Source organism: Nicotiana tabacum, chromosome 13 (assembly GCF_000715075.1).
Source record: "Nicotiana tabacum cultivar K326 chromosome 13, ASM71507v2, whole genome shotgun sequence".
NCBI classification, from domain to species: domain Eukaryota; kingdom Viridiplantae; phylum Streptophyta; class Magnoliopsida; order Solanales; family Solanaceae; genus Nicotiana; species Nicotiana tabacum.
The window spans coordinates 10,971,352-10,985,480 of NC_134092.1; the positions used below are offsets into that span (position 1 = coordinate 10,971,352).

Sequence of the window (14,129 nt, forward strand, 5' to 3'; positions counted from 1 at the left end):
CGACAGAGATATTGATTTTGGCATTGATTTGTTGCCGGGCACTCATCCCATCTCTATTCCTCCATATCATATGGCTCCTCCTGAATTAAAGGAGTTGAAGGAGCAGTTACAGGAATTCCTTGATAAGGTCTTTATTCGGCCCAGTGTGTGACCTTGGGGTGCTCCTGTCTTATTTGTGAAGAAGAATGATGGTTCTATGCGGATGTGTATTGATTACCGCCAGTGGAACAAAGTCACAGTGAAGAACATGTATTCATTGCCTCGTATTGATGACCTATTTGATCAATTACAGGGTGCCAGAGTGTTTTCCAAGATTGACTTACGTTCAAGTTATTATCAGTTGAAAATTCGGGAGCCAGATATCCCGCAGAATACTTTCAGGACCAGATATGGTCACTATGAGTTTCTTGTGATATCTTTTGCGCTGACCAATGCCCCAGCAGCTTTTATGCACTTGATGCATAATGTGTTCCGGCCCTATCTTGATTCATCCGTCATTGTGTTTATTGACAACATTCTGGTATACTCCCGGAATCGGGAGGATCATGAGTAGCACCTGAGGACTGCACTTTAGACCTTGAGAGAAAACAAGTTATATGCAAAATTTTCAAAGTGTGAGTTTTGGCTAGACTCAGTGGCATTCTTGGGTCATATAGTATCGAGTGAGGGGATCCAGGTGGATCCGAAGAAGATTGAAGCAGTGCAGAGTTGGCCCAGACTGCCCTCAGCTACAGAGATCCGGAGTTTTCTTGGTTTGGCGGGGTATTACCGTCGATTTGTAGAGGGTTTCTCGTCTATTGCAGCACCTATGACTAGGCTGACCCAGAAGGGTGCTCCGTTCAGGTGGACAGAGGAATGTGAGGAGAGCTTTCAGAAGCTCAAGACAGCTTTGACTACAGCCCCAATATTGGTATTACCTACAGGTTCGGGGTCTTATACTGTATATTTTGATGCATCGCAGATTGGTCTCGGCGCGGTGTTGATGCAAGACGGCAGCGTGATTGCCTACGCATCCAGACAACTGAAGGTGCACGAAAAGAACTATCCTTTCCACGACCTTGAGTTAGCAACTATTGTTCATGCCTTGAAGATATGGTGGCATTATCTGTACGGTGTTCCTTGTGAGATTTACACTGATCATCAGAGTTTGTAGCATCTGTTTAAGCAGAAAGATCTTAACTTACGTCAGCAGAGGTGGTTGGAGCTGCTTAAGGATTGTGATATCACTATTTTGTACCACCCTGGGAAGGTCAATGTGGTGGCCGATGCTTTGAGTCACCGGGCAGAGAGTTTGGGGAGTTTAGCATATCTACCAGCAGCAAAGAGGCCATTGGCGTTGGATGTTCAAGCCTTAGCCATCCAGTTTGTGAGATTGGATATTTATGAGTCGAGTCGAGTATTGGCTTGTGTGGTCTCTCGGTCTTCTCTTTATGATCGTATCAGGGAATGTCAGTATGCTGACCCCCATCTGCATGTCCTTAAGGACACGGTCCAGCACAGTGATGCTAAGGAGATCACTATTGGAGATGATGGTGCATTGAGGATGCATAGCAGGTTATCTGTGCCCAATGTAAATAGTTTGTGTGATTTTATTCTCTATGAGGCTCACAGTTCGCGGTACTCTATTCCTACCGGTGCCACAAAGATATATCAGGACTTGAAACAGCATTATTGGTAGAGGAGAATGAAGAAGAACATAGTAAAGTATGTGGCTCGATGTCTGAATTGCCAGCAGGTAAAATTTGAGCATCAGCGACTAGGTGGATTGCTTCAGAAGTTAGAGATTCCGGAGTGGAAATGGGAGCGGATCACTATGGATTTCGTTGTTGGACTCCCACGGACCTAGCGGAGGTTTGATGCAGTTTGGGTGATTGTGGATAGGCTGACCAAGTTGGCTCATTTCATTCCTGTGATGTCTACCTATTCTTCCGAGCACCTAGCTCGAATCTACATCCGTGAGATCGTTAGGCTTCATGGCATACCGGTATCTATTATCTCTGACCGGGGTACGCAGTTTACATCACGGTTCTGGAGAGCTGTACAGCATGAGTTGGGTACTCGGGTTGAGTTGAGCACAACATTTCACGCTCAGACGGAGGGGCAGTTCGAGCGCACTATTCAGATACTAGAGGATATGCTCCGTGCATGTGTGATAGATTTTGGGGGTGTTTGGGACCAGTTCTTGCCACTTGAGTAGTTTGCTTACAACAACAGTTATCAGTCCAGCATTCATATGGCACCGTATGAGGCTCTGTACGGTAGGCGGTGTCGGTCCCCAGTGGGTTGGTTCGAGCCGGGCGAGGCTAGATTATTGGGTATGGACTTGGTTCAGGATGCCTTGGAAACGGTGAAGGTGATTAAGGATAGAATTCGCACAGCCCAGTCCAGACAAAAGAGTTATGCGGATCGGAAGGTTCGCGATGTGGCATTCATGGTTGGAGAGCGAGGCTTGCTCCGGGTTTCGCCTATGAAGGGCGTTATGAGGTTCGGAAAGAAGGGAAAGCTGAGCCCAAGGTTTATTAGTCCCTTTGAGGTGTTGCGGCGAGCTGGGGAGGTTGCTTATGAGCTTGCCTTGCCTTCTCGTCTAGCAGGAGTTCATCCGGTATTCCATGTTTCTATGCTCCGGAAGTATCACGGTGATCCGTCCCATGTGTTGGATTTCAGCTCAGTTCAATTGGACAATGATCTATCTTATGTTTAGAAGCTAGTGGCTATTTTAGACAGGCAGGTCAGAAAGCTAAGATCAAAGTACATTGCTTCCGTGAAGGTTCATTGGAGGGGACAACCGGTCGGGGAAGAGACTTGGGAGACCAAGCATGTTATGCGCAGCTGTTACCCTCACCTTTTCACCACTTCAGGTAAAACTATAGCAGAATGATAACTGGAACATCCAATATACCGTGAATGTAATGACCCGACCGGTCGTTTTGAGAGTAATAGCCTCGATCCCCTATATACTGCTTCTCCCATATCTATTTCTGCTATTGTGACTTGCCGGGAGGTTTCGTTTTTGTTTTTGGAGTGATTTAGAACACTTAGTTCCTAAAACGAGAGCTTAAGTCTTAGAATTTTGACCGTAGTCGGAACTATATGAAGACGACTCCGTAATAGAGTTCAATCAGTTCCGTTTGCTCCGGTAGGTGATTTTGGACTTAGGGGCGTGTACGGATTGTGTTTTGGAGGTTTGTAGCTTATTTAGACTTGAATTGGCGAAAGTCGAATTTTTGGAGTTTTGAACCAGTAGTGAAAATTTTAATATCGGGGTCGGAATTCAATTCCAGAAGTTGGAGTAGGTTCATAGTGTTGAATATGACTTGTGTGAAAAATGTGGGGTCAATCGGACGTGGTTTGGTTGGTTCCGGCATCGGTTGTAGAATGTTGAAATTTCAAGTTCTTAAGATTTGAATTGGAGGGTGATTCATGATGTTTAGAGTTGTTTGATGTGATTTGAGAGCTCGACTAAGTTCGTATGGTGTTTTAGTATTGGTCGGTATGTTTGGTTGGGGTCCCGGGGGCCTCGGGCACGTTTCGGATGCTCAACGGGTCATTTTTCGACTTAGGGAGTTGACAGTTTTTGCTAGTGTTCTGCAGCTGGTTTCCTTCATCGCGATTGCGTGAGAAGGCTCGCGATCACAAAGAGTAATTAGGAGACCAGCTGGGTTATCTCTCCGCGTTCGCCAAGAATGGGACGCGATCGCGTAGGTTCGTCGGGTTATGCATCACGAACGCATGGGCTAGGCCGCATTCGCGAAGAAAATAATAAGGCAGCAGTGGAATTGGGTGTTGTTCTTCGCGATCGCGTGAGGTCAGTCACGATCACGTAGGTCTGAGGAGCTATTTCATCGCGTTCGCGTGGAGAGTTACGAGTTCGCATAAAGTAAAATAATAGGTCAGCGAAGTTGTTCTTCGCGATCGCGAGGGTGTTTCCGTGATCGCGGTTAAGGAAAAATATCTGGGCAGAATTAAAAGTTCAAAATCGAGGGTTTTTGGTTCATAACTCAAAATTTTGATTGAGAGCTCGGTAGAAGGCGAAATTTGGAGAGATTTTCGAAGGAAGTTTTTGGGTAATAATTCTTAACTCCTTTATGGTTATATTCTACTAATCTATGGTTGATTTCATCATTTAATTTCGGATTTTGGGGTTGAAATTGGGAGAAATTCGAAAGAACTTCTTCAATAAAGATTTCGAGTTTTGAAGGGAATTTGTGGTCGGATTTGAGTAAATTTTATATGGTTAGACTTGTGAGCGAATGAGTGTTCGTATTTTGTGACTTTTACCCGATTTCGAGATGTGGGCCCCACAAGCGATTTTTGAGTTAATTTCGGATTTTTTGTTAAAGTGTTGATTTCATTAATTAGATGAGTCTATTATTGTTGTATTTATGATATATAATTGCTTTTGGTTAGATTTGGTCCATTCAGAGCCGGATATTTATAGGAAAGGCATTGTGGCCGATTGATTAAGCTTGGTTTGAGGTAAGTGGCTTGCCTAACTTTGTGTAGGGGAAATCCCCATAAGATTTGGAACCATTATGATATGTGAGCGCCGTGTACATGAGGTGATGAGTATGTACACGTGCTAGCTGTGGAAAAAACCTGATTTTCTTACTGAGCAACAACATGTTTTCCTTTTATTTTGAGTTATACCATTTTTATGAGTATTAATCTATTTTCATTCTTAATTGAGTTATTCCCATTTGCGTAGCTATCCTGTTTAGTCTAATACAACATGTCTACGTGTCTTAATTGCCTATGTGAACTCTGTGCAGCATGCTTAGTGAATTTCCTGCTTCTTCCTTGACTGGTACTTAGTCTAAATCGTAAGATATCGTGATGTAGTTGCATTTCTATTGTTTGCGCTGCATATTTACTTTGGGACTACAGAACGGTATTCCGGGAGATCCCCCTGTACTTCATATTTACTTTGGTACTGCGGAACGGTATTCCGGGAGATCCCCCTGCACATTTACTTTGGGACTACGGAACGGTATTCCGGGAGATCCCCCTGCACATTTACTTTGGGACTACGGAACGGTATTCGGGGAGATCCCCCTGCACATTTACGTTTGGGACTATGAGACGGTATCTCAGGAGATTCCCCTGTTGTGTTTCTATGTACTGAGTTGTTACCTTCTATGATTTCATTTTTGATAAATTTTCAGCCTTTATTTCATTGCGGTATTACACTTACTGGGTACCGATTGTGGTGTACTCATGCTACTCTCTGCACATGTTTTTTGTGTGCAGATCTAGGTGCACCTTATCAGCCGCACTATCAGTGAGCCGGGACAGCCTTGGAGACTTCAAGGTATATCTGCCATGTCCGCAGACCTCGGAGTCCCCTTCTACTCTTTCTCATGTACATTATCTTTTGTATTTTTCCTTATTAGATTCTGATGTATGGAGACACTAGATTTTTCCTTCTATATTTTGTGATTCACGATGTTCCGCGTTTTGGGATTTATTGTGTATTTTTGAATAGTTGGTTAAATTTATATCTTTATTTCATTATTCCGCAAAATATTAGGCTTACCTAGTTGTAGAGACTAGGTGCCGTCACGACGTCACACGGAGGGGAAATTGGGTCGTGACAAAACCAATAAAGGAACCATGTGCCACTTCCTCCCTTAGTTGTCTGCAGCCTTCGGTTCTATGACCATGTGTACCACGGTATTTGCATATTTGATTGGGGTTTCTTTGGGATGGATCGGTTTGTAGCAGTCTGGGCCATCTAGTATCTTTGATTCTCCTAATGGCTGACATAATACTTTATGCGTCGATGCTGAATTTGTATTCTGATAATCGTGGTGCTTATGTGGGATCGGCATGTTTATTGAGCCACTTTTGCTCATGAGCCCTCGAGAGCTCTGTCCTCGATCGTTCCTTCGATCATTTCGGATGGGATTGCATCCTAAGCCGTTGTTTCTACGATCTGCATTGTATGGTTGGTACCGATTCGACCGGGGTTCTCTGTCGATATCCTTTTGAGTTCTTCCGACGAGCCTGTTTGGATAAACGGAACCGGAAGGGGTCCCAATTGATCATCCTCAACCCTGATCTTTGACTGGTACCGATTATGTACATCGGCCCAGGTTACCGCTGGATATTTAATTAAATTCTATTTTAGATGTCGTGATGCCACCGAACTTCATTCGTTCAAACCTTGAGTAAAGGCTTGAACAGCCCAATCGTCTGTGACCGGTGGTAGTTTCATGCGTTCCATCTGCAACCGAGATACGAATTCCCTCAATATTTCGTTGTCTTTTTTGTTTCACCTTGAAGAGGTCCGACTTCCTAGTCGCAACCTTTATTGCTCCGGCATGTGACTTTACGAAGGAGTCTGCAAGCATGGCGAATGAATCGATAGAATTAGGCAGCAAATTATGGTACCATATCATTGCTCCTTTCGACAAGGTTTCTCCAAATTTCTTCAGTAGAACAGATTCAATCTCATCGTTTTCCAAGTCATTCCCTTTTATTGCGCATGTATAAGAAGTGACATGCTCATTAGGGTCGGTGGTCCCATTGTAGTTAGGAATTTCTAGCATTCGGAATTTCTTTGGAATGGGTTTCAGAGCCGCACTTGGAGGGAAAGGCTTCTGTACGAATTTCTTTGAATCCATACCTTTTAGAATCGCCGGTGCCCCAGGTATTTGGTCAACCCGGGAGTTGTATGTCTCTACTTGCTTGTCATTTGCCTCGATTTTCTTTTCTCCCGATTCAATCCGTTTAGTGAGCTCCTCGAGCATTTTCATAATGGCGGGGTCAGTCCCGATTCATTGGCGTTCGACCTTTCCGAAACAGGCTCGGTCCTATGCACGACTTCTGGTTTGATCCTACTCAGTATTCGGTGCTGATTTTGTAGTTGTGCTGTAGTGGCTTGTTGAGCCTGTAACATTTCGAATATCAATTGGAGGCTAACTCCACCATCTTCTTTGCCCTGCATACCTCGACCACCTGATCGAACTTCCCTGCATACGCGACCTTCGGGATCAACGCCCAAATTTGCATTTAGGGCGATATGTGAACTGACATCGACGAGATTTGCAATTGGTGCTCCCTCGAGGTCACCCTGAGGCGCCTCGATCCCTGGGGCGGCTATATTGTCATTTTTCCCGTGAAATCTGAGGCCGTTGTCACCATGTGTAGGCGCTGCTTGTGAGTTTGACATGTTTATCCTAAAAACAAAGATTCTTACGAGAACAAATGTAAAGCAGTGTGTGTTATCGGAATTAGAATTAAGCAATCACTATTATCCTTGGCCCCACGGTGGGCGTCAAACTGTTTACCCTTAAAATTGGATAACAATTAAACTTATAATGTGGTTCTAAGGACACGTGATTTCACTTAATACCAATTGATAAATATGAAGATTAATAACATAAATGAACTATTAAGTAAAGCAAACCAGTGTTAGAATGGAACTCAACCCTCGAGTTTGGATACCCTCGAACTGGTTGATGCAAGAACAATTAAAATATAACAAGCTGATGAATAATAGTATAAACGAGAAAGAGAATTATATTGCTTTGATATCTATGAACAATGTGTGTTACAAATGATTAGAACCCCCCTTTAAATAGTAGAGGAATTCTACTTATGGTATAATTCTAATTACAGAAGAAAATTCCATGATTAGCAAATTAACCGTTTCTGATTTGATCCGTTCCGAGATTTACGTCATGATCCTCGACCAGTCACGTATATCTCGCCTTTCTGTTATTGTGCTATCTTCGATCTTGCTCAACGTCTGTCTCATTTGGCTTCGATCGCTACTAGCCTCGATCTCGACAGGTACCTCGATTCTGAACTCGGTACCTTATCCTCGTGATTTAGTCTGTTCCGTTACGAGGCCATCCTTCGATGCAACCTCCCGGTCTCGGTCAAATAGTAAAATCGGGTGGGCCTGTTTTAACCGTATACAAATTTAAAAAGCACTTTTGAACAACAATTAGTGTTTGGTCGGACTTTTAAAAGTGATTCTAAACGTATTTTTCGAAAAATACTTTTGGGAAGCAGCTATTTTCGAGCCCGTTTAGCCAAACTGCCAAAATCTGCTTATTTTGAAAAGTACTTTTTTTCAAAAGTACTTTTGAAAAAAAATAATTAGTGTTTGGCCAATTCATTTAAGAAGTACTTTTTGCAATGTTTGATAAACAAATTGCGTTTGGCCAATCTTTATAAAAAGTAATTTTGAGTGTCAAATTACCAAAAAGGATAGTACCAAGGTTTTATAATTATTTAAAAAATAAATAAATTTAAATATATTATAAGAGACTGTTATTATTTTTTTATTTAATTTAATTAAAATATAAACATAAAATAAACATACATACTAAACATTTAAATCATTGTAATATATATATAGTTATACCAAAGCAATAATATTATCTAGTATAATTACTTGTTATTTACACGATGATTTGGATAATCAAACTACGTGATTCAGTGTGACTTAAAGTTTATTCCATAAATTACTATATATTGATAATCAACCATGAAATAATAAGCAAAGTCACTCACACATGATAATATTTCTCAACAATTTCATCTCTAATTCTATCACGCACCGCCTCCATAATAGTAGAAGACTTGTCTTGCATTTCTAAAGGAATACCAGAAGGCCCATCTCCTTCCTCAATCTCTGCAGTAATGCCTTCATTAGCATAATAGTTGAATTCCTTATCAGTAAAAGAATGTCGTCGGATGAAAGTGTGTATAGCCATGGTAGTTGTAACAAGATGAATCTGAGTGTCAAACTTGAAAGATGGCATTGAGCGTAAAATAGAAAACCTATTTTTCCAGACTCCAAATGTTCTTTCAATTGTACATCGAAGACCGGGAGAATTCTAGGAGATTTATTAATTTAGAGAAATAAAAAAACAAGATTAGTCAAAGAAAACATCAAAAACAAGAAAAGTCAAAAAAGAATTTGAAAAGTTACAACATGATTTATGTATTTGATATCTTTAATTTTTAAAATAATGGTAGAAATTAGAAAAGAAAGAAAAAGAAAAAAAAGAACTATCCAAGGGAAAGAAGCAAAAATAAATGAAAAGACAAAAAATGAATTTGAAAAGTTTTTATATATATAGGCTAAAATTAGTAAGAGATAATTTAAAAAATATAAATTTATGGTTAGGATAGTTTTGTCTTGAATAAATTAATTTTCTGCTTCTGCTTCTGGTTCTTGGAAGAAGCTAGAATTTTCTGCTTCTTCCTAAAAGCAGAAAAACTGCTTCTGATGTTGGCCAAAAGTACTTTTTTATTTTGGCCAAACAACTTAAATTTTTTTAAAAGTACTTTTTTGACAAAAAAAAAAGTATTTTTGGCCTCCGAGAAGCTTGGCCAAACATGCCCTTCATTTTGCTTCTAAAAAATGGCTTCTGCTTTTACTCAAAAGCAATTTTTTTCCTTCTAAAAACTTGACCGAACACCTTAACTTTGAAAAAATAATAATTTTGATAATTAAAAAAAAACACTTTTAACCCAAAAAGAACTTTGGCCAAAGACGCTATAATATTCAACATCGAGACGCCAAATGACGATATCTCTCTCCTATTCTGAGAGGGGGAGCTACATACTCAAGTCAAACTTTCTAATCCTCTTTTTAGTCCAAAGGAGGGAATTAATGACATAAAAACTGCTCCATAAAAACCTTAAATACAGTTTTACTAATGATATATTTATTCAAACTCGCGATAGTATTTTTCTGAATTTGACTAGAGATGTTAAGGTGAAGCATATCACTAATGTAATCGATTGGCCAAATGTTCAGAGGTTTTATCTACCTATATGCCTAAAGTCACATAATAGCAATTAGGTACAAAAGTCTAATCCCCTACTTAATTCTCAAAGAACAAGAGGTCAGAAGAATTCGAAGTCTCTCCCAATTAGTCATAGTGCTGCTTAAATAGTAACAATGAATTTCAACTACAAACTTTAAGCAATGTGTAAAGGAGAAACACGACATTATAAACTCTTTTTATATTTATTTCACAGCGACATTTTCTGGTAAGTGAAAATGAATGCGTAAGGGAAAATAGCCGGCCAACAAATTAATTTTTGAAATTCAATAAAAGCCTTCTTGTCCACTTGCAAACCAACTTGCAAATTTCCATCTTCTTCTCTTGCCGAACACAACATATAATATATATATAGATGGCCACAAAAGAAAAGAGAGGCAGAAAACCCCATAAAAGATTTAGAAAATAAAAATGCAACTTGCCTTTATTTTGAATGGCAACTTGGTACTTTGGAGCAGACGTCTAAGTACTTTATCAGTTTTCTTTGCCTTTTGAATGAAATATAATATCGTACTTTGTTTTTATTTTCGATCCCTAGCTAGTCAATTAATGCTGCAAATTCGAGCTGTTTCTTGCCCATCTACCCAGCTCTACAATTCGTACCGATATAATTTGATCAAAGACAGCGAGTATAACTTTTATATAGTACGTAACAATAATGTAAAATAAAAATAAATATAAATCCATTTAGCTTTCCTGACAAAACTCTAGGGTCTATTGAAACCTCTCTATATTTACTGTAAGGATAAGGTCTGCGTACTATCTATACTCTCCAGACGATTACAGTCAAACCTCTTTATAACAGCCTCGTTTTTTTCGAATATTTTTAAATGTTATAGCGAAGTGTTGTTATATATAACATATATTATAACATAACATGAAAATTGGTTCCGAAAAATCTTGGCTTTTATATATAGTGAAGTGTTTTTATATAAGGATGTTATTATAGAGAGGTATAACTGTATACTGAATTTATTATTGTTATTGTAACCAAAAAAACTATCATGTAATGTAAAAGACAGCTAAAAGTAATAGCTAGCCGTGATAATTAAGTAACACGAAGTATGAGAAATAACATAGACAACAATATGTTACAACAAATTAAATTATATTGATATTTAATATAAAGACTGTTTACACTGTTAGCATTTGTAAAAGTGAATACAAAAAAAAGAGTTAATGGGTACATAAAAGAGACGGTCCCCATCTTGCCAGCAGGTTCAGTGTCCAAAGGCTAACAAATTTTATTCAGAATACTGATCCAATTACAATAATGTAGTGCAAGAGAAAATAAAGAAAGAGCTTGAAGAATAAGATAATTCTTTAGTTTTAATTTATGTTAACTTATTTCTTTTTTAATTCGTGCCAAAAAAAATGATCTATTTTCTTATTTGGAAATAATTTATATTTATGCAATGATTTATATCCAAACAAAATATATGTGGCTCATTTTACACCACAAGTTCAAAAGTCTTCTCTCTTTTCTTAAATTTCATGCTCAGTTTCATGAAACGGAGGGAGTATATAATCTAAACTATTTACTGATAAAATATAATATGACATCCTTTCTATTATTCAATATTACAATCTTTTTTTCAAATGCATTATCCACGGAAGCCATTAATTATCAAGAAAAAAACCTAGAAAAAGGTACCTTCTTTATTGGAACTGCAAACAAAACATGGTTAATGCGCTCTAAACTTACAATTCTGGATCTCCATGATCTAATGGCCGATGTAGATGTCTATCATATGTTCAATAAAACTTAGTATTTTCGATACGAATTCTAAATATATATGTGTAAAAAGTTACTAAATTTTAACAAATATTAACTTCTGAACCCATAAATCCAGAAGTGCAAGTGTGCAACAGGTAGAGTTTTAAGAACTTCAGAGAATCCATCCGCTTCGGGATCAACAACAATAAAAACTCTGTCTATTAAAAATCAAAATTAAAAAAAAAACAACAACAACAAAAAAGGAAGGATCGAAGCAATGTACAAGGATTTAATTAATTAATCGCGATGATTTACTCTTTGATTTTCTCCAAATTTTCTGCGATTTGGGCCAACGATTGTAAATTGCACCGTACAATTGTATCAACAAAGACACATGTTTCTTCCTTAGTATTCCCCTGCGGAACATCCACAACGTACGATTCCACCACTATCGTCGTTCCGTCGTCGTCCGCCGTCCGATGAAGCGTCGTGACTGATCGGTAATTATTCAGCCGGTGATCGCCGCCGACAATACTGATACTCATTACATGATTTTCGTCGTCTAAAATCTCTAACCTCTCAATACTCGAAGCTGCGGGGAGGCCGGAGATGACGTGGACTTCACGCAACGAACCAACTTCCCCGTCGCCGACGATGACGTGGCAGCTCTTGAGGAAGTGTTTGTAAGCTTGCGGGTTGTCGAAGCGGCGGACGAGGGACCATACGGTGTCGATGGAGGCGGAGATGGATTGCACCGCGGCGGAGCAGCATTGGTTTGGGCCCACTGCGTGGGTGTGGTAGTGGAATAGGTCGTCGGGGAGAGAGGTGTTGGTTAGGGGGGTTATCCATGTGGGTGGTTGTTCCGGTTGTTTGTGGAAGTTTCCGGCGAGTGTAGCGGCGGTGTTAGGGTTGATTCTATGGAGTTGAAGTGTAGAAGTCATGTTTATCTCTCTCTCTCTCTTGTCTTTCAACTATGTTAATTCCTTTGAGAGAGATGGAAATGGAGTCTATATATATAAAGGATTTAAGTAATAATATACTATTAAGATTTTAACATGTTGAGCTTAATTAATTAGCTAAATATTTCTTTGGTTCTTAAATGTTATATCTTTCATATATACAATGTTGAGCTTTAAATAAATATTGCTTAATTAAGCACAAATAAAATGTTGATTTCTATTAGAGCATGTCGTCATTGAAGTAGAAGATGAGATTTTTAAAATTAAAAAGGTATCGACTATATGTGTCAATAACTTTAAAATATGGTGTATCAAAAAGGGTGCCATCTCTTGTGCGAGTGATTTCGGAGACCTTAGATCAATTTTCTTTATTAGTAGTTTTCTCGATCAAAGCTTGTCGCATCGAACTTACCTTGTAATTAAAAAAAATATATAGATTATCATGTATACTTATAATCTTTGTCTAGTTATGTGTTAGAAGACAAAAATTATAGTAGCAAGAGTTGGTGTGTTTAGCAAACTGCTCACGTTAGGGCCATGCAAGTGGATGATCAAGTTGCTAAAAACTTATTTGGACGCAGTCCGGAATAAAACTCAGTTTTAAAAACTGCACCCCGATTTCCCAAAAGCTAATTATTTGGACTTCTCATAAACTGCACCGTATATTAAGTTCCCCGTTATGTTTGGGTACGGAAAAGTACCAAACCATAAGTTAAAATTTTGAGTTAAAATTTATTACAAACAGTATATATGTAGCAATAGTTGGTTAACTTCATAGTTCATACTATTTCTTCTTTTTTTTTTGTTTCATACTCCCTCCGTTTCGATTTAGATAATTTAGTTTAACTTGTCACAAAGTTTAAAAAAAATAAAAATAAGACTTTTGAAACATGTGCTCCTAAAGCTTAAGGGGCAAAAGCGTGTGACGTCATAATATTTGTGTGGCATATAAAAATTTCTCATTAAAGTTAAAGTGGGTAAAATAAAAAATTTAAAGTTAAATTATTTTTAAATATAAAAATAAATTATTATTTTTGGAACGAACTAATAAGAAAATATGTACCGAGGGAGTACTGGTTTTTCTTACTTTGAATTTTGAAATATTCTTACAACCCATGCAAGTGGGGTAAAAATTAAATTAGAATGTTTCATGTTGGCTTAGTACGGAAACCTTTTATCATACAATAGAATGGCTATCTTTTAGTAACTTAAGCAATCAAATTATTTATTCTTTTTCATTACCAACCATTTAACAAACATGAAAATCAAGCTAGTTTAATTAACTAATATTTGTATAACTTTAACTTTAATTGTTATTACCAAGAAAGATTCTTTTCTCTCCTTTTTTCATATCTCTATTTTTCCCACCCACTCTTCCTCAACTTGATCCCTTCGTCCCTTTTTTTCCCTCGCAATTCACATGCTTTTTCGTCCAAAAAAGTTAGTAGGGTTTGGACAATATCTTATTAAACTTGAAAGAGAGTATATTTGAAAGTAGAAATTGTGCTGGAATATGAATTTGATTCACTTAAAATTGAAGATCTTATGACTGAAAATTTCTATTTTCACTTGAAATACTCTCAAACAAAGCTTTTCATTATTTCAAATATTGAAATTCACTACCCTTTTCAATATTTGCCAAGTATT

The 14,129-nt window shown here is 38.3% G+C and overlaps 1 protein-coding gene across 1 annotated transcript; it reads right to left on the minus strand.

The window, feature by feature from the left end:
- Positions 1–11,712: 11,712 nt before the first annotated feature.
- Positions 11,713–12,521, minus strand: LOC107816583 (abscisic acid receptor PYL4-like). The gene has a single exon (XM_016642309.2). The coding sequence runs from the start codon at positions 12,462–12,464 to the stop codon at positions 11,835–11,837; it is 630 nt and encodes a 209-aa protein (XP_016497795.2). The 5' UTR covers positions 12,465–12,521; the 3' UTR covers positions 11,713–11,834.
- Positions 12,522–14,129: the final 1,608 nt, after the last annotated feature.